The 22583-nt window shown below is 33.6% G+C and overlaps 1 protein-coding gene across 2 annotated transcripts in view; it reads right to left on the reverse strand.

The window, feature by feature from the left end:
• FUT8 (fucosyltransferase 8) overlaps positions 1–22583 on the reverse strand; it is a 57673-nt gene that overhangs the window by 26622 nt on the left and 8468 nt on the right. Inside the window, exons 3-7 of one of the 2 annotated variants that reach the window (XM_056493144.1) lie at positions 21438–21858; positions 15605–15720; positions 15309–15477; positions 9137–9251; positions 2796–3033 (exon numbers count right to left, since the gene is read on the reverse strand). In XM_056493144.1, coding sequence (XP_056349119.1) covers positions 2796–3033; positions 9137–9251; positions 15309–15477; positions 15605–15720; positions 21438–21640 — 841 coding nt within the window. In that variant the 5' untranslated portion in view covers positions 21641–21858. The remainder of the gene's footprint in view (positions 1–2795; positions 3034–9136; positions 9252–15308; positions 15478–15604; positions 15721–21437; positions 21859–22583) is intronic. The other variant, XM_056493145.1, reaches the window with a different exon arrangement.

Consider the following 22583-nt stretch of genomic DNA (forward strand, 5'->3'; position numbering starts at 1 on the left):
AGGAAAAACGAATGACAAGAAAGATGCAATTGCAGGCAAGATATCATTTTAGAACTAAAAAGAGCGTATATAGAACCATCTCTTTCAATTGTTTTCTCTAGAATGACAGTATGAATGAAAAGGACAAGAAAAACTTATAGACAGTGTAAAATAACTGTTGTTTTTACAGAAATCTGCAATATAATTCTCAGTCATCTAAGATTTAAGACAGAAAACCTGAACTTGATTCCAGAACTACCATGTTAAACACAAAGAACAACTCCTGCAAGACATGGCATGGGCTGAGCTGGCCCTTAAATCTTCACAGCTGAAAACATTTTAGTAATCTTTTGCTATCTCACAAATATCAGCTTGCTCATTAAAATTCACTCTACTTCCCAAACTCCAAAAAGAAGCTTAGCTTTTATACCTAGTTAGGAGAGGACTGGACAAACAAAATTCCAGAATTATATGTATTCTCAGCTTATATAAGCCTCTTAATTCTTTGGAGAAGGTATTACGATCTAAATTGTTTCACTGAAGATAAAGTTCAGAAACTAAAAATTGTCAAGCACCAGCAATTAAATGAAAAAGTAAAAAGATAGATGCATAAATTTAAACAATTTTGTCATGAAGCATATTTTACTAAGTTATTATCTATTCAGGTCTGCAAATTACATGAAAACATTTCTCTTAGAGGATATATTTTTCTGAATCGTTGGCCTATTTCCATAATTTACATTGAACACTTGCTAAAATGATTCACTTGAATATTTTTGAAACATAATTTTAAAAAACTTTTAAAACCCTACACTACATAGGAGAAATTATTCATTTATAAAAAATGAAAATTTATAAATGTCAATGCATTTTAATACATTTATTTTGAAAATCTAGAAAATCTCATGCTGATTTCAGAATTTGTAGGGAGAATAACAATTAAAGGTAAAGTACTGCAAACAAACTGCTCCTAACCAGAGCTAAGAATTTCAGACTTATTTGTCCCTGAAAAAAAACAGGGAATAAATAAATATACAAGTAAATTAAAATCTATATAGATTTAGGGAGAGATAAGAAGCATATGTCCTCTAGATCTAGAATACCAAAACTCAAATTAGTGTCACTCATTATTTAAAAAATAATTTATTGCATCAGTGCTCTCTGCCTTCAAACTATTCATCTGGATGTAGAAACTAATTGGAAAAAAAAAAAAAAAAAAAAAAAAAGAAGAAAAAAAATAAACTAACACAAACTGTAGGGACCTAAAATGAAGCATTATTTGTATTTTCATCTCCAATAGCCTATATTTCAGGAAATCATCATCTATTTAAATAGATTTTCATGAAAGTATCTAATCTTTTGAAGCCATGTGTGCATGAGTGCACTGCTTTCCAGCTCACTGTGCTCGAAAGTTGCTTACAAAACTGCAACAACAATTTGCAACTGCAAATCTAAATTCTGGAGTCACATAGAGGAGTCCACTGAGAGCCACGTTCACATGGTAGTTTCACTTACTAACTTCACCAAACACAAATAAAACTTCAGCTGGAGTTCTCAATATCTGTTGTCCATTTATAGTTGTTTTTATAAAACATCCAACCATTCCTAAGAAACATTTTTTGCCCAAAAAAAAAAAAATCTCATTTGGAAAACCCATCAGAATTCTCACAGCTAAGCGTTGCAGCATCTTGAAGCTCTGGAGAACAGATGCTATTTCACTGTGCAAATGCTGTTTCAATGTGCAAACACTCAAGTTTATACGCAATCTGTAAACTGGATTTTGTAAATCTGATTAAGTTAATTTCAGACCTGTAAAACTTTAATAGTTACTTTAAGTTTCCATATGCACTGGGTATGCAGTGCCCTAGTGAAAAGAGTGAAGATGTTGATATGTTTCGGCTATCAACCACATGAAGAAAGATGTCATTTAAAACAAACATCATTTACCTTGACACAAACAAATCCTCCTTATCCTCCAAACATCAGTGCCCACCTACTTAATCTAGGCCAATTGTTCAGCATGATATAAGAATGGACCAACTGTTGATGCACAAATAAAACTCACATTTAACACTGCCATTGTTTCTACAATATGAATTTTGGATCTGTTCAGCTGGCATTAGGAATTGTTTCAACTATTTCTTTATTTTGTTGAGGTGTGAATGACTATCGAATACCATTTCTTTTATAGCTCTATTGCTTAATATTGGCAACATCCCTTATTTTTAAAAAAGTTTATTAATAGCCTCTATGTAATACTCTCTTCTCATGAAAATAAGATTAATATCTAGCAGAGATCACAGCAGGAAAAAGTGGGAAAAAATTGGGAAAAAAAAGGTAAAAAATGGGAAAAAAGTGGTAAATAAGCGGGGAAAAAATGGGAGAAGTGGGGAAAAATGTGGGGAAAAAAGTGGGGGAAAAATGGGAAAAAAGTGGGAAAAATGGGAAAAAAGTGGGAAAAATGGGAAAAAAGTGGGAAAAAAATGGGAAAAAAAGGGAAAATAAGGGGGAGGAAATGGCGGAAATAATGGAAAAAACGTGGGGAAAATTTGGGATAAAATGGGGGAAAAATGGGAAAAATAATTTAAATTTAAATAATTTAAATCTCAAAAACAAAAATTTGTATTAAAAACTCTGCCAATGCAGAGCTATCTTAGCAAAGAATTTTTTTTTCAACACAACGGGCAAGTGAGACGCAAAAGGTGCTCACACCCCCAGCTGCAGTTGCAGGTGTCGCGCTCCACACAACATGAAGGAGGCACCAGATGAGCTCCCTGGCAGTGAGCCAGGAGGCAGGGCTGGAGGGGAAGGCTTACCTGACCAGTGGCCGGTGCTGGAGCCCGCTCTGTCGGTGCAGGTCTCGCTGACGGGGCGGAACACGGTCTCCCAGCCGCCCGTGGCGTAGCGCCAGTTCTGCGACTCCAGGATGAGCGTGCGCTGCGTGCCGTACGCGATCATGAAGCAGTACACCACGTGGTGGAGCTGGCACCCGTAGCCACAGCCCTTGTTGATGTTGCACACCAGTTTCTTAGCTTTGCTGCAATCCTTCGGGTTCTGTAAGGATGGGCGAAAAAGTGGAGCTCAAGAGAAGATGCGCCAAAGGATTGTGTTTTTCTGAGAAACTGGCAAATGTCATAAATCACAGAAGCCAGCTATAATACATCTCCTATTCAAATGGATGAGTAAGCTCCAGCTCCATGAAAATTTTATGTGAATTCTTCACTGTGAACGTGAACAGCTATTGAACATACTTCACTATCCCAATGTAAAATAGAATACACTCAAGATTTTAAATTACTTTCTCATTTGTAAATCTGTCAGAATAAGCCAACATTTGGACTCCGAGTTCACATTTCATCAACATGATTCTCAGTGTTGGAATGCTTCTCATTTGGCATTTTCTCAGCTTTGTTAGTTCTCTTTCAATAAGCATGCATGTCATCAAATAAAAGAAAATTTCCACCTGTCTACAGCATACAGAATAAAACAAATGCTTATTAAAGGACTGCTTCCCAGGCTAACTGACCACATACTAAATACAGAATGTAAAATACAGAATGTAAAACACAGACCTGAGCAGACTGATAAAGGACAGAATTTTAATCTGCATACACTTTCCATAAAATAACATACTTCACGTCCACAAACCAGGAAACCACAGGATAGGAGGCAAATGTCTACATTGTATGAATGTTATGTTTAAAAGCAAAAACTAATAAGTATTTTCAGGTATGTGGAATTTTTAGGTATGTGGACAACACAACATCATAATCAACAGAATTTTTTCTTTATGTAAAAGAAACTACTTTTTTTTGTACATATTCATATTTGGATGGCTCCAGACGTACTTCTAAATTCCAGAAAGGTCTTCCACAAAATCTCTAGGATGAAAGTTTCATATAAGGTGCAAGAATACTGATATTTGAGCATCAATATAAATTCTGCTTCTTTCACATCTAAACAACTTTAAATAAAGTTTTCTTTAAATTTACAACAATCAAATCAAATCCTCAAAAAACAACGACCCCTGTCTGGAGAACTGAGATCCCTCCTTCAAGTGATCTTAAAGATAACCTGAGTATTCTGAGTCCTAAAATACTTCTAAATAAAATTAATTTGTACATTCAGTTAAAAGGAGGGGACAACAATTCAGACTGGGAGGGGGGTGGGGGAAGAGGGAAAAATAAAACATCCAGAACAAACCCAAAACATGTGATATACCTTTAGCATTTCTTTTTCATTTTAAATATACCTGATTCAAAGCATAACTAAGTATGAAAACAATAAATGAAATAAAATTTCCATTCCCAATTTTTGTTCCTCAGACCATCACAAATTTAATGGACAACTTGAGACTAAACCTAACAGGTATCTTTCAAAATTGTAAGAAATGTATTTCCCACAGTCTTTCAAAAGAGAAAGAGGGCCTTTCTAGTACTCTGTACAAGTTCACATAGAAAGAGCTTCATGAAAAAAATATCTCCTCATATTATTATAATCAGCAGTATTATATTTTATTTATATTAAGGTTGTCAATAATATTATCATATTTTGCTTAATTTCAGTTATTAAACTGCTCTTATCTCAACCCACAATGGGGTTTCTTTAGGGGGAGTTTTGGGGATTTTTTCCCACTGATTCTCCTCCCTGTCCTATAGTGAGGAGGAGGAGTGAGTGTCTGGGGGTTCTTCTTGCCAGCTTGGGTAAAGCCACAACGCTATTCTTTTTGAAAAGGATAATCTCTGTGAATTTTTAGAAAAAGCCCTTAGATTATGCTTTCTACATTTGCCACTGCATCCAAATGCTTGTGTCCTCTAAAATGAAAACGTTTAATTGATGGTATATTGGAAGTATTGTCAAGGTGTGCCCTTCTTACTTTCTCTCATGCAAATGCAAGCTTCATATAATAGCTTATGAACAGTATTATGGAAATCAAGTAGTAATCACACAGTTAAACATATTTGATAGTGTGACGGCTTACCAATATTAATATAATGCAATATTACCAATAAAAATTACCAATATATTAATAATACCAATATTAATATTAATATTAATATTACCAATATTAATATAATATTAATATATTACTTGGGTTTTATCATTATTTGCAGACTCAACTAAAAACTATATGTATTAGTATGTGACTTTAAAAGGAAGCTATTTAACTAATGTTTTTAAGACCGTGGGTTTTTTTTCTAATTGCTGTACTCATGTAGCAAAAAGACAAAGCAGTATTTGAGCTTCAAGTGTCTTTTGAGAATTTTAAAAGAAAAAGTGAAGTAGAGATACTTGGATATATTGCAGTTTCAACTGGTGTTTCCAGGAAAAGATGGGAATATTACCCATTGATAAGAAAAGTTACATTTCAGGCATCAGAATAGCTTGGGTGTTCATAACCAAAACTGCCAACCAAAGCAAGCACAGTACAAGTATTGAGCTGATAAAGGTTAACAGTCAATTTCAAAACCAATTAGGACTGACAAAAAAGTTTTCTTCCTGGCACAAAATCACAGAAAAGGATTATAAATCTCTGATTTGAATGGGTAGTGCATTCTGTTCTCAACCCTAATGACACTGCTCATCACACTCCTATCTCCAGTTTAATGATCTACATAATCAAGAGAGGGATGAAAGGAACCTCCATGAATGTCAAGTCCCAAAATGTAGCTGCCATACAACTGCAATAAAAACAAATAAGAAAAAATCCAAACAAAAATTAAACAAACCCACACAAAATCCCAAACAATAAACCTACAGCTGACCAATCACACAAAACATACTTCAATATATAGAAGATTAGATCATCAAGCCATTCCAGAGTTTACACCTTTTATCTTCCTCTGAATAACTTCTATGAACAATGCAACTGAAAAAAAATAACAAATTTTCAGAATAGCAAAATGGTTAGAATTACACATTTCTGTGGAAGAGAATACCATCTAAAATAAAAGTAGATTTTTACAAGTGGCAAGATGGATATAATGGTCTTTCATCATGAAGAATATGAACATACATTGCTGCTCCCACAAAATTCAGGGTTCCCACTGTATTCTTCTTCCAGGGCTCTTGACTGGCCTATTCACAGAAAGTAGGCTCAGATGGGAATAATGTCCCAAGTGCTGCCTCAATGCCTCACCATCTTCCAGTGCTTTCAAGTGTGTACTCAACCATCAAAACACACCACAAGCTGGCAAAAGTAAACCCTGCTCCTTAACATATTTTACTATATGAGAAATGACTGTGTTGTTAATGAATTTAAGACAGTTCAGAGAAATGTAGTTACTACAATGAACCACAACCGATTAGAGCAGATTAGTGGGAAGGCACTCTGCTACCATTTACTAAGTAACCTCAAACACAGTATAATGCTCATTAACAAAGTTGTTCTTTTTTTATATTTTCAAAAAATATTTTATTCTTTGATGCTACACAGTCTGTTGGAGAAGAGAGTCCCACCAAATGCTTTGGAAAATTCCATTTTTTTTTAGAGCAGTATGTCCAAAAGGGCGTTTCTCATCCTAGTTATCAGAAATATAATTCATACCATCTTCTAGTCCCCTTCTTTTGTGATATCATTTGCAATCCTTCCTTTTCCTACCAGCTCCCCTCAAGGCTTTGGAGGCAGAAAAAATCCAAACAAAGAAATAAACAAACCAAACAAACCACCAGAAGTTTATTCCAGCTGATGGAAGAAAATGTTCTTCTCTCCCTAGTCTGAAATAGTAGGTATTTGATTTGAGAGACAGATCTCAAACCTTCCTCAAATATTAATTCCTCCAGTTTGTACCTACCCTCCTATGACACACAAGTTTCAGTAAAACATCCCAGCATGTAGATAGACTTATTTAACACACTGTGTTCCTCAATCTTAGAAAAGACCTCACACAGATATCAGCAGTAATCACACTTTCTTAGGTGGTTGTTATACTAAAACCATATAATTTTGATTTTATTGATTACAGTTGTACGGGGTGCATCCCTTTGCATGTACACAAAGTGCCCAGAGCCATTTTTTTTAGTTGTCAGTTTAGCATCAGCACTTTCATTAAAAATATGAATAAGGAATTTTAGTGTAAGGGGAGGATTTAATGCACTTTAAGACAGAAAAATCTAAGTGACACATTCAATCACCAAAAATACTGCAAAGTCCAGAAAGCTCAGAAAAAATCTTGTGACAACTTTCTTTTCTTTGCATACATATAAAGCCCCAACTAAAGAGTATGGCAGAATATTTCTAGAATATGGCAAACTATGACTAATATAATCGATGTGTTGCTGAGCACTTAGTAACCTTTCTCACCTGATTTTATTTTTAACCTTCAAAGCTGAACAAAAAGTTTTGTTTTTTTTTAAATCAGAGGCAAAAATATTCTGCTATTGTGAGACTGCATGCTGAATCACAAACTTCCTAAAATAAACAGAACAAAAACAAGCACAAAAGAGAAGGGACAGAAAACTGCTGCCTTCATAATCATTTACTCACTTGATTGCAGTATTACAGGTGCTCTTATCTGACTTCTCTTGCACATTCTCTTCAACTGTTTGATACAAACATCTCTGAAAATAAGCCTTTTCCTTAAAGTCCTAGCTTTTTAAATGCTGCTCCAACTATAGGGAACTAGTTATGTGTAGCCTCATTAAATCAAATTTATGGTAATGTCATCCAAATGAAGTAGCAGTCATCACTGTTCACAATCATTCAGCTAAATGACTTCCCAGGGAGATGTCCCAAAATAATGCAGCTGTCACTGTTCAACATGTACCAGAAAAAAAGCTATGCAGTACTTTCATACTTAACTAAAAAAATAATTACAAATATGTCCCATATAATTCTTTTTGGTGTCAATTTGAGTGGCAAGGGTTGTTGAACTTTTTACTTTATTTTTAATACAGTTTTATTATTAATAGAGGTATATAAATATGTATCATTTGGAACTATTTGACTGCTTTACATTGGTGCATATTTGTTAAAGCAAATAACTTTGTGTTCTTTTTGATGACTTGCACAGTTATATTACTAAATGGGACAACAAATGGATAGCAAAAGACAAGGAAATAGAGAGGTATATTATATATAAAGGTATATAGAGAGGTATAAAAATATATATAAAGATATATTTATCAGCATGAAAAACAGTTACAGTATACTATTGCCAAACAGTGGTATGAAAAAATAAGGAACAGTTCTCAGAAAGGAATTGAAGAAGTACAATAAAGTGATGACTCCTGCACAACTTAGAGAGATTTTTTTTTCCTCTGAAGGGTGTCTTTTTTTATGTAACAAGCATCAAATACACATAGCTTGGTCACAGAAGAGAAGGTTCCAACAGCTGAACTGTGAAATAATGAAAATCTGAGAAACAAATTCAGCTGTTTACAGAAGAGAAAAGATCAGGCATTAGGAGGGACCGTACAAAACAGCTGCACACATGCCAAAAAATAAATCAAGTACAATTGAAACAGACTACATTAACTTTTTGATCACTACATAAATAGCTATATGCATTCAGTCATAAAAAAAAGTCCCAACACCTTCAGATGAAGTTTTATTTAAATTTTATTCACACAAGCACATATATTAAAAAGGCCTAATACACTCAAAAAAATGAGCATCTACAGAAGTCTTAAACATTGAAACAATATAGGACTAGACAATAACACTGTACCAGCACTTCAGTTCTGCTTCCTCAGGTTTTTAAAAATGGGCTGCTAGTTCAGAAATTTGATACAAGGACTTCTGTATTTTTTTTTTCTAAGATTATGCAAACATATTTGTGCATTTTGATACTCTAAAGAAAAAAATTTAAAAATCAACCAGAGAATCATCTTTTACAAGTGAAGAATACAAACAGGTAAGCACAGCCCAGTAAAAACCATGGATCCAAAAAAAAAATCTCACAAACATAGAAACAAATAAACCAAAATAACCAACAAAAATGCAAACCCCAATGATTGCCTTGAAATACTACCTTCCATATACATATACAATAATGTTTGAAACAAATGTAGTAATTTTTTTTCTATATAATTCGTTCATATATCAACATTCATTTTAAACTGTGATGTAATTATTTTATTGCAAGTTTTTAGTTAAATGCTATTTATATAAGAAGAAAATAATGTTTACCTTGATTCAAAATCTCTATCCTCTTACCTGTAAATAAGTTATTCTTCTCTGTACCAAATCTGTTAGATCTTTGGCCTCTTTTTCTCGCCAGTCTCCAGCTCCATCTGTTTGACTGAGGTAGTACAAGTCGGTCATTATTGACCTGTAAACAACAATGGAAAACAATCTTAGCGCTGCTAAATTGGAGGAAAAAATTAAATCAAAGACAAATTAAAGAGATATTTCAATTGTAGCTCCAAAATCAGTTTCTTCATGCCACCTCCTACTGCACAATCCAAACAGCAGCTAAGACAGACTGTGTCCTTCATTTAACAAATGTTCCGTATCCATTAGCAATTCAAAATTAACTATTCTAAACAGACTCGTGGCCATGCAAGTCCATACTAAAAAACATGGATTTTGAGGAACTATCAAATACTAAATTGAGATTATCTAATACATTAAAGATTCTCTTCATAGGGTTGTAACATTTCATTGGCTAAATAAGAGAATAAAGAATTCATCATCATGAAAATAAAAATGCTATATTATATTTATTTGTTAAGATTTGCAGATTAGAATTACTGATTTTGTCCAAACAGTACCACCCTGGAAATTATTTTTTTTTTTCATCTCTGTGGCTTTTGGAAAGAAATAGAAAACTAGAGACAAACTATTCAAAGTGTTTCTAGAAATGTTAATGGTTATTCCAAAAGTAAAAGGTGGTCCAATTCAGAGCCAGTTATTTCAGAGCTGGTTTCATAGATTGAGAATATTTAACATTGCTAAACATTTTTCCATAAAACAGTGCTAAAGCTGTAAGTTTGAACCACATTTATTTTGTCTGATCTTCAGATGCTGCTATTTCTTGCCTGAAATTGTTGATAAACCACAAGTTTGATCACTAGAAAGAGAAGCAACAGAACAAAGGCAGAGAAATTTGGGAGGTGACCAAAAAACAGTGCGAGGGAAAGACAAATACATTGCCTAACAACATCTGAAGTGGTCTTGTCAAGCTGTTGGCAGCACTTGTTAGCACTGGAAGCACAAACCCAATTAGCCAAGGCTACATAAGAGAGCCCTTGTACATAAGTGAGAGGAGCAGGCTGCATATCCCTACTAGGAAATTATTTCCAATGACACAATATTTAAACAGTAAGCATTGAGATAAATCAAATTAGGGCAGCCCTATCTTTATCAGCAGAGTTATCAGACAAACTTTTATTTTAATTTAATTTTCTTGCTAATTTAATAACTGGATTTACATATCTGTAGTTTTATTCTCATACACTCATTTTGGTCTTTATCCCCATGCCTCTACACAAGGTAACAGAGACACTGACTGTAGCATCTACTATTGTTGTATAAAATATTTTTCCCAAATTATTCAGCAAGAGCAATCCTTACCTTCTGTCAATCAACTGGAAGAACCTTATCTACATTCTAAACTGGAACTATATAAACTGGATTTTATTCTACGAGGTAATTGAGCTTGAAGCACTCTATTGTAGCTTTGCATAAAAATTAATTTAAAGCATCACCAGGTAACTAGTTTTAAATCAGTAACTATTAAAGACACATAATACAGTAACATGCATACAGAGTTTAAAGAGAATTAGAACAGAATTAACGATGGACTAGTTCTAATACAATGGATTATATACAGATAACTGAACAGATAAAGTTCAGTTAAACAGATAAAGTATGCTCCTCTTCAGACAGTTTCCCTATTTATAGAATACACATAGGCTAGTAGGCATACTGGATAAGGAAACCAATGCATTTTTTTGGGAGTTTAAATATATTTTTCCTCCCAGTCAGGATGTAACCAGGTCAGGTGTTTAAAGAAAAAATATGAAGTTAAGGTTAAAACATTAAAAAATGGAAAAAAAATTCCTCTATCATTAAAAGCAGCTGTGAAACCACATGGCATAGCCACATTTTTAAACCATTTTCAAATGGTCTTTCATTAGCCTTAAAGTCTTTTCTGTACCTGTGATATAAGTAATCAGTGTACTCTCCTTATACTTTATAGAAATATATTTCCATTAAACATTGAAAAAATAACTGAAAACAAAAAGTTTACCAATTATATAAAAAAAAGATTCTGTCAGCTCTTCAGTAATTTTTCCTATTTCTACAGAAAAAAAGTGTTGCCTAAATTTTATTTTTTTATATTAATGGCCATGGTGATCATAACAAAGAAAAGGCAGTAGCCTAGTTTTAATAAATCAAACTTATGGATGAAACAGAATTACTTTGATAATTTTTGAAGTAAGAGGAACGGTGAGAGTGTCCTTACACAGCCCCAGTGACTCACCACATTAGGTAAAGGCAGCTTTGCTCAGTAGAAACCATAAAAAGCATCAAATGATTTGCAGGAAATGTTATGAATTAATGAAAGAGTTTTCAGAGAGTATCCATAATCTTCTTAAAAAATATATATAAAACCCTGAAGTAAACCAGGAAGTGAAAAATTCACAGGTGTTATCACACAGAAATTATTATAAGGTAGAGCTGTTCTAAGACAGTCACAGAGACCTTTCTTTGATTGTCTCTGCTCAGAAATGTGCATTTTCTAGCTACATCTGCTAGGGTTTTTTGAGTGTGACAGATCACTGTGATAACTTATTAATACAGATTTAGAAGAGACACAAATATCAAAGACCATGGTATTTTTAACTCTCTGCATGGTCATGCTCCTTGCAGAGAGGGGTAAAAGCACAGGGAGTGGTGATCCCTGAGCCCAAGATAGCTCAGTGCAGACAAAGGATGAGCCTGCACAGGGTTACCAGAGGCTGCTGCAGGTGCTAAAATGGCAGGAAACTTCACACAGTGCCACTGCAGATTTTACTGCATCAAACTTGGTCTTTCACTGGGTTACTAACCAACAATATCAACTTGTTGCTGTTGTTGCTTCATATCATAAAATAAATCTTGGAGCTGCACTTAAAAGCATTTTTCTCCTGGAAAGCAGAACGGAGGAAAAAGTCTGGCTTGTTTCATCGGTATTTGACTGCCAAAATAAAGAGGGAAGGGTGGGTGTTTTTAACAGTCAGTCTAGACATTTATTCCAGTCATATGAAAAAATTTAAACCTCCTAAAAATTTTATATCAACAAATAAAAACTCAAAGGAAAATATGTAATTCAAAGGAAATAATGTGAAAATTTGTCCAAACATTATGCATGAAATGTTGGCCAGTTATCACAAAATCCCTGATGACAGCTATTCCTTGGGAAAAGGAATGAAACTAACCCAGTAACAGCCACCTTGCAAGCAACTTTTGTCAACACAGGAAACAACTATGACAACTAGAGGACTAATTTGCTCTTTTTTAATAACTCAGTATCAAATAGTCTTTCTAATATTAAGATGAATTTACTCTCAACAGCCCTCTTCCCTATAGCAACTTTGAGAATACAATGATGTAATTCTCAAGGAAACTCTCGTGTTGGGCAACACTGTTTCTCAAACAGAATCAGCACTGAAATACTTGACAAAAACATATGCAGGACCAGCACTCTCCAAGAGAAAATCCACACAGCTCCTAGGGCATAGCCAACAAACAGTTACTAAGGCACCCAACAAGAAGTAATATGATACGAGTAGTAAAAATTTGCTTAAGATTAACAAAGAACTCTAATACTACAAAACTACAGAAACTAAAATTTATCATCTCTTAGAAAGCAAATCTTCATCTATGACCCAGCAGGCTTTCCTCACAAACAAAACAAAATAAATATTAGCCTCTTTCCTTACATAGCTATAGCATTTTATACCCACCTCTTTGTTTTCCCACATAAGGACAGCAAGAAAAACTTCTTTAAGTACTTATATCAACACTAAATACTAATCTTTCTAACCAAACATTAGATTATAATATATATTAAAACTTCTGAGATATCTTCATGTATATTTATGTGCATGTACACATTTATAAAGTAAGTAATACCAGCTGCACTTTCAGTGTTTCATTTAGCTAAAATGTAACTTCATAAGACAGTAAAGTAAACAAAAGAGCATTTGGCAACAGTTTAATCCCTTTTAAAGAATTCAAAAAATCCAGGTATATTAAAAAAAAAAAAAAACCAAACCAACAAACAAAACAGGCAATAAGTAAAAATAAAACAATCAAAAACCTAAAAAAAACTAAAAAAAAAAAAAAAAAAAAAAAAAAAACCAACAAAACCTGTGCTTCTCAGTGTGAATGAGAACATCTGATTTGCTCACTGCAAACTTATGCTCTGTTCCTTTCAGAGAAGTGACCAGATGGACAGTGTGGAGGGAAGATGAGTGGCTCCTTCACTGGGGAGCCCCTGTGCATTGTGAGGGAAAAGAACACCCAGAGACAGCAGTGCATCAGATGCCAAAGGATGTGCACACAAAGAAATGGGAATTTCCCTGCAATTCACACAACAGGACTGAAAGATTAAAGGAAAAGAAGGAGACAGCTTGACCTCAAAGGTGCAGGAAAAAAACTTCCTCAGGACCAGAGGCAACCAAGAAGTTCATTCTGCAACACAAGATAATTCTACTGCTTGAAGGCAACATTGCAAATGCACCAGGAACACAGGCTGAATATCATAGAAACATTTTTGTATCTGTTTTTTTCTAATGAATTTCCTTTGAATTTCTATACTGTAAACACATTGTCTAGACTCAGTTTAATAAAAACTAGTTTATGGCTGTTTGATTTTAGCTTAAATGACCTTAGTCTTCTTTGAGGACTTCACCAGACAGGAAGGTCTACACAGATCTATTACTAAGACTAAACAGACTTCAGATTATTTTATATTTACCACCATGACAAATGAAAGAATGCTTGTATACAACACAAAAATTCTCAGAGGAAAAAAAAAGAGCAGTTGTGATTGCTCGCATCATATACAAACTTCTTTCAGTACCACAGTGAGATTCATCCCATAAATTCCAGAGGTCTACAGGCAGTTTTATAATTCAATTTATAATTCAATGCACCAGGAGTTTATGCACCTCAGAATGGGTTTCACCTCATCCTGAAGTATAGAGAGATATATTTCTGACACATAATGGTGTCAGAAATGCAGAAATTTGCAAATTAAGACTTATTGAATTAATAACCATTGGTGTAGAACAGAAAGGACTATGGAAAAGGACTCATCCTGGGAGGCAGCAACACAAAAACCTTCTGGCATCAAACACACACAACATTATTCAAGGTTTCACTGTGGTGACTGCCTCATCCTGGCTTTATAAACAGAGCAATAACATGCACACAAGTGACTTTGTTACCATGACAGATGTCAGAAAGTCTGATATTTGACTACTTGCTCCAGTTTTTAACAGAGATAGTTTAAAAGGTACATAAAAATCCATGACCTAAAGTTCAAGAAGCCCAGACAGAAATAACTTCTATGGAGAAGGAATATTTGTGAGAGGAGATAGTTATTGAAACAAACTGTCCAGGGAAGTGGCAGCTTCTCTGTCGGTTCACTGTTCAAGTGAAGATCTCTAGCCTTTTGGAAAATTCTGCTTCAGCCAAGCACTACTTGTATTTCAGTCAAATATGTAAAACTCCACTTGGCAGAGAACTAATTGGATGAAATTTAATCATGTCTTTCATAAAAATAATAACTCTCAATAATTGAACAGTCCCTTCTCACTTTCAGCTTAATCAATCTGTGACAAAATGGATTTTGGAATTGTGGAATATTAAATTACAAAATTTAATGGACTATACTATTTGCCCATATTAATAATCAAATTCATATTGTCTTTATGTTTTAAATAGTGTTTGCATTATTTCTCAGGAATTGAAAATTCTTATTATTTTTTTCCCTTTACTATGTTATTCTTTTCAAAGACTCTTGCTTTATTACTAATGTTCACACATGGAGATAACAGCTTTTTTCAGGGCATTGATTTAAGGTAGTATATTTAGTTAATGCAACTATTTTTGTATAACTGTTTACTGATAAGACACAAACTGTCATTGCAATCCTGGTGGGAACAGAGTTATAATATGCTTAAAAACAGATGTCACTGAATTTTTAACAGTTTCTGGATTAATTTTGCTCAGCATGAACAAAACTCATACAGAATATTTTAATATAATACAAAAGGAACTCCAACAATAAGAAGGCCTGATGATTGACAACAATGAAAAATATACTTGCCACACATCTTTGCAGAACATAATGACAGTTAAATTAAAGGTCAGAACCAACTATTGCAAGTACCTTTCCTGATGACCCAAATCAGACAGAAATTCATCAATGCGTGTCTGCAATTCACTTCCTTCTAGAGTTTTCAACTTCTTCAGTTCACTCTGGAGGAAAAACCAAAGTTCCTTAGCCCCATTTTCAATTCTCCTTCTCAGTATTTCATGGTCTTTTCCAAGGCCTTCTACTGTAAAAAAAAAGCATAAAAGTATCAGTACTTGTAGCTGAATTACTTGTTAAGAAGCCAATACATCTGTGATATGAAATACCAAAACTTGTTTTAGAAGTAAAAAAAAAAAAACTTATCTACCAACCATCTCCTGTCCGCTTCTTATAGTTTTCTATCTGTTCTTTGGCCTTTAGAAGTTGCTCCTCTAAAGCATGTACCTTTCCTGCAGCTGGCCCCTGATCATTTGGACCATCTGGAATCCTAGGATACAGAAAACAAAGAAATTGCATGATTTACAAATAGAATTATTAGGAATTCTTACCAAAAAAAAATTCTTACTAAAGTCCTGACAACTATTTTAATCCTTAAAATATGAGAAATGAGTTTAAAGTAGATGATTCTAAGCAGTAACAAAAAAACATGTCAGTAAGCATCTAGTACAGACTATCCTTCACTTATTACTATGGTAAAACTGTAAATTAAGTTATGAACACAAAATAAACACCATTATAATCCATTTAAATGGTCAGTCAAGCGAATAAACCAAGGTTTATTTCAATTCTCAAGAGTTACAAAGTGTGATGTTTGCAATCTGATAGCAAATATAAATTATCTCTTCCATAATCAACTCATCAAATAAAGATATTACTGTATAACTTTAAACATCAAAAAGATTACATTGTAGAGACAACCTGTTTCTGCTTTGTCCCTTGTTAGTAATTCAGATTTTTAAAAAATAATGCTGTGTACATAATCCATATGACTGAGGCCACTTTCTCATCACCTTCAGGTGACAGAGGCAATGACAAAGCAATGATCTCTAGCCTGGATCTCTGAAGGCAAAAAGAATCCCTTAAAAATTAATCATAGTGACATTCAATTTAGCTAGAAGAACTGCCATACTGTGTAAAATAATTGTAAAAATAGTTTTTAAAAACCCATAAATTATAAAAAACCATTCTAACCTTTTCCTATTTCCAAGATATCTAAAAGGTTACACTAATTTATCAGCAAAAGAAAAAAAGTAAGATTTCACAAGTTCACACTCAAATACTTTCTTGTTCTTTCATTTATATTCAAGTTCTTTGTATGAAGCTAGAAGGTTTATAACTAAAGTCACATTATGATTGCCTTTTCATCTTTCACTTTTTTCTCTTCCTCAAGAAGCAAACCATGTTCAATTATTAATGACCACTAGGACACACAAACAAAAAGAATACAGGTTGTCACTTCATCCTTATCAGATAAAACCTCCTCAGTAAATAAAATTGAAAGAGTCAATGTTATCTGCAAATAAAGAGCAAGCATCCCTTATCAATTTAGATCATCACAGCCCTGATCAGTACTGATTTATATCCACTGCACATCTTCCTACCCTTAACTCAGAATTGCACAAAAAAACAGTGAAAAGAGCAGAGGTGCCACCATTTAGTTCAATTATCTTCATTCTTCCCACACTGGCCTGTGCAATACCCTCAGCTTCAACTTGAGATATTTTAAATACATGAAGTAGAAAACTGTACCTTAGTATTTAAATCTTTATAAACTCAAAACTATTTTTCTATCCAAGCCCCTTTAATGCTTCCTACAGGTTTAACAGACACAAAAGCTACCCAGAGTAATTGAAAGAAATACTTTAATAGAGTTGCTTATGATTAATTGATCTTGAGTTTGGATTCTCCAACAGCCTCAGCACAAGCTACATTAAAGCAACTCTAGTGATGCTTCAAAATTAAAATCTGAGCTCTACGAATAATGTGTAGAGACACTGGTATTTGGTTTTATGTGTTTGATGTCATTTTGCCCTTTTCCACCTCTGTTCTGCTTTATAACACACGCTCCTAACTCAGAGTAAGAAACAGGTTATCATATTTATCAAAAAAATTGCAGGTTCTACAAAATGCAATATTTAAAAGACCCTAGGAAGCAAATATAGTCCAGATGTGATGTATTCATAACATGAACACAGTATGAATCCATTTAACAAGATTCTCCACTTCCCTGAGGAGAACTCTGAAATGACTGGTTCCTAAACTGCCAGGTTTATCTCCCATCAAAATACCCTAAAAGATAAAATTTGACTATACCACCCAGCAATACACAAAGAAGCATACAAATAATATGAAGCAATCATGTATTGCAAAAATAAAGAAAGCCTAGGAGAAGGATGAAGGCATACACAGCTTCCATCCAAGAAAAAGGCACATTATTAAGGTTATAATTTTAAGCTCTCCTATTTTTAAAAGCCTTGTATCATCTTTATGCAACAGGGAGTCTTTAGCAGTCATATCATAATCCTATTAGAAAGCTAAACTTTTAGGCAAAACTATTGGTTTTAGGAAACAACATTATGTAATAGTTTGATTTGATTATTAACTCCCTCTCAAGTTTCCCTTAAGTAACTACAAAAATTGTAGTAAAGATTTCCAGTTTTGCTGTGACACCTACTACACCTGTAATAACTGTCCTTGAAAGGGCTCTACAGGTATACTGGATGTAGAATATAAAACATGAACCTATAAAAAACTCAGATGTATTACTATTTTGCACTAATGAAATCTAGACCACTTCTAAAATCAACCCAGATCTGCTCACACAATATTGTTTCTAATCATATACAGACTACAGTAACTCTCCAAACTTACTATACTGCAACAGCCATGCACAAAATTTCTAAAACTAAGACAACATAAAACACCTTTAATTCCATTTATCATCTTCATCATTAATATACAGCTGTGCCTCTTTCTAGCCCACAAGCAAGGATTTTACAAAGCATCATATTGGCAAAAGAAAAACTACAGCAACTTCTCACCTCAGGCTTTTTAAATACACCATAAAAACTATGTGGTACCTGATGTAATTTCAAGCAATCAGAAGTACACCACAAAAGTGTACTCAGTTACTAAAGGAATTTATTTTTATTTCAGGCCATTTTGAAAAAGATGGGACTGTTCCAACTTGCATTCTTACAAAGGTACATCTTAGAAAATAAGTATCATAAAATGTGCTCACCAAAAATCCTTGCAAAAATATGAACTACTCTTAACCAGTATGGATAACAAATTAAAAATATTTTAAAAATCATAAATTCATAAGAACATAATATAGTTTTTAAATAAAACATACAAATATTTGCAGTGGGTGGGACATAAACCAGAATAACCCCAAAAAATATCTATCCCTGCCCTAAAACCTTAATTCTACTCCTGACAAGTTTTGTGTGAAAAGAAGCAAGGAGGAGAAAATTATAAAATCAGATATTATTTAAGTATCACAGAGCAAAAAAGGGTTAAGCAAGATTTTATAAAGCTTTCTCACAGATGTGATCTTTGTCAAGTTTTGAATGGCTGGTTTTGCATGCACTTAAGGTATGTTTCATAAGGCACATTTTCTTTTTTGTTGTTGTCTTTGGGGATGAGGAACTGCTACATGAATTGGCAGCAAAGGATTCAAATCTCGGGGTGGAAAGATCATTTCTTGTCATTGTATGTTGGCATTTATAGAGAGATGGATGGAAACAGCACAGTCCAGCTCCTGTTTTCAACCATCCCAGAAGACTGACACTTTTATCAGGTGATAGGGAAGTCAGAGAAGTCACAGAAACCCATCATAATAGGAAAGGCCAGACAATTGAAATGTACTGAAATGCATTTTACCACTTTAGCTAACAGTTAAAGATGAAATACAAATTTTCTCTAACTTCAAAATGGAAATTAAAAAACAATTTACACTTTTATTAAATTATTAATTCTTGTAACCATACCTGCCTTCTGCCCCTTCCTGCCTGCCCTAACTAGCTATTATTAATAGGATAATTATTCATTATGATAATTTTCTAACATTCATGAAACTTCTTTGCTCACTAAGGTAAATTCTGTTAACCTGGAGTTTTTTTCATGCAAAAGTTTTATTTAATAGTGCCGAAGTATTTTAACTACTACAGTTAACTAGTTTAGTTAATGAAATGTTTGTTTATTGTTCCAATTTTACAGGTAGGCACTCTCATTTCTTGCATAAACTCGTCCAGAAATAACTAAGTTCTGATTTGGAATATTCCTAATTTCAGGCATTATTTTAGCCCTGTTGCATACTGTTTTAACCACAAAATGTGCTGCTTTGTTCTCTAGATATAAAATCTTAGTGGAAAAGGGCAGCAAAACCGAGTTTTTACTTCAGGCCCTTTATGAGCTGTACTGATGTAGAGAGTGTTGTCTTATCCACTCTGATTTAACTGCCACTATCAGTAATTAGAGTTTTCAGTAAAAAACAAAAAATTCTAGCAATTAAATAATTTTCAAATAATAGTTTCAATCTTTCTGTCATTGATCAGTAAAGCCTAAAATAAATTTCGTCGTTACTTTAAGATGTAAACTGGAGCAAAAGTAATCTTTTCCATCTAATTGGATTTCTGAAGTTAAGAGGTATTTTGTTTCTATAATGCATGCTCACAGTAGCAGTGATCTCTTCCAGGACACAGATACTCAATCCATGGACTGCTGGTAAATGCCTCATTTTACAAAATGCTACAAAACTATAAATGGGGCAGTTTTAAAGCTACCAGCTATTTTCAACACATTTTTATTTTCTATATGGCAAACAAAGAAATGAGATTCTGAAATTCTGTCCCACATTATGATTTCATACTTAAACACAGGTTGATTAGGATATATCTAAAACCTATTTGTGATGTTTCTATGTAAACAGTATCATGGATTTGGCACAGGAAAAATAATGGGAAGGCCCTATATTGTCATGCATAATTTCCCTCAAAATCCAGTACTTCACTAATCTCAGACTGCTTCCAGCAAAAAACTATGCCTGATGATCTTCCAGTCTCAAGCTGGCTCTCTCCTGGAGAGCCCTGACTACTGAACCTGGACATGTGTGGCTTTTGAACTGGTATTTAAAGTCATTTAGGCTTCCTCATGCTAAAATTTCAGATTCTCCTGTGGTTATGATAGACAAACACTCTGAGGAAAAGTCTCAGAAATATTGTTAAACAACATATTTACAAAAAAGCTGAACAGAGTCCAGTCAACAGTTTTGCATCTAACTCCAGCATTAATAGAATCACAGAGAAGGATTGTTGAAATACTGTAGCATATTTAGAGTAGATATACACTGATGGTTTTAATTTTATAAATCATGGGAAATTATCAACAGTGTGAGCTACTATTTAAAACCTGCCCACCAAAAATGTAATATGTATCTGAATATAGATAAGGTTAATGAAATATAGAAAGGAATTTAGAAAAATCATCACTGCCTAAAATACAGTTTAGCCCCTACTTAGCATCTTGTGTCTCTACTGCCTCCTTCTCGAGAGGCAAACAGTACCCTGCCACCAGTAAAATCATTTACTCTCTTCTAGTCACTGTGTAATTTGAATGGGTTATATTTCAATGACTGTAATTGTAAAAAAGGAGATGATCCTACTGTTTTACAAGTATTTCTACAAGTTTAGCAGCAAGGCAAGGAAGAAAACTTAGATAAAAGAATTTGTATAATGCAGCAATCTATTGCAGATCATCTTCAGCGAGTCAGCATTTATCTTCTACAAGCTGTACAAATGTTTTCAGCAATTTTAAAATGAGCTCTTCCAATTACTGCATGCAGAAGCATAAAGAACTAGATGTTCTAATTTGTATGAATGTCATAATAACTGCACTTGTTTGAAGTTGGCATTGGGGGTGAATCACCTAGAGAACTCAGTTATTGTGACAGTAACACTTCCACACCATTAAACAATGCTTAAGTAATGATTACATTAGACCACAACTAAATATACATTATTTATTTAAAAGTTTTGCAATATTTTTTCAGCTACTTATAGCAGAGATTAAAACACTTGTATCTAAATCTAAATGTGAAATATAATTTTGCAAAAACTCCCACAAACAACCCTTACAACTTAAACCCTGATATTTCATATTTCCAACATTTTCTGAACACTTTTAAGTACTTTGAGATCCTACCTGAGAGATTCTGCCATGCGCCTTAAGTCTTCATTTTGCTGCTTTAACCGTTCAAGCTTAGCAAGGATCTTGGATAATTCCCGACTGGAGTGATCTGGGTGCTCGCTGTCTCGTACCAGGTGCCCACCAATATAAAAGAGTAAAGTTCCCCAAGCAAAGAGGATGAGCATAATCCAACGCCAGGAACCAGTCCATGGCCGCATTTTCAGAAGTTCAATTCACTCCAGAGCTGCCTCCACTCACAAAACAGCAAACATTTTCTTAGCTTATACAAAAGTGGATAATTCCAGTTCCTCTGCTTCAACACATTGTACCAGAGAAAAATTCTTTTCAGTATTTGTCTTACTGCAACTCCTTAAAGAAGATTCTTATAAGGCTGTACATGGAAAGCATTAATATTGCATCATTATTCATTTATATTCTGTGGAAATAAACAAAAATAAATCTGAAATTATAATTCTGATATGTAAAAATATAGTGGACTGCAATAAGCTAAATGTATTGTCATTAACATTCAAGAACGACAATAGACAATGTTATTACTTTCTGTCACAAAGAAAAAAGCTTTTAACTTTCCACAGAACATAATGCTGAATTCACAAATGAATGACAAAGATTATGCAATTAATCCTGGTTTTGAAATGGCCAGAAGAAATATTGCTTTTTATAAGAGAAATATTTACCATTTCATGTGTCATTTTAGACATTAAAATAGTTTAAAAGTCACTCTGTGATAAGCTTAACATTTTCCTTTACTATCAACAAATAGCTTTTATTTAATTACAAATTCATCTGCATTTTTTTCACTTTTATTAACTTTCTTCTCCATTTTTTATCATGACTGCCACTCTAAAAATGAGTTATGGGTATTTTAACAGTATATTCTGCTACTTGCAAGTATTTAAAAATCAGGCATGACTTTAGAAACACTTCTCTGCTATTTCAAAACTATCAAACCCATTTTGACAAGTTATTATTAAAACTATTTAAAAAAAGGCAAAAAAATGCTCCAAAGAGAATACCTTCTCTCATTAAAAAAAACCACCATGTCATTTGTAAAAAACGCAAAATCAACTCGTTTTCTACTTGGCAAAATATCATTTGATTGGGGAAAAATTTCCTCATCTATCTAGATCAAATTTTAAC

Source organism: Oenanthe melanoleuca, chromosome 5 (assembly GCF_029582105.1).
Source record: "Oenanthe melanoleuca isolate GR-GAL-2019-014 chromosome 5, OMel1.0, whole genome shotgun sequence".
Classification (NCBI taxonomy): Eukaryota; Metazoa; Chordata; class Aves; order Passeriformes; family Muscicapidae; genus Oenanthe; species Oenanthe melanoleuca.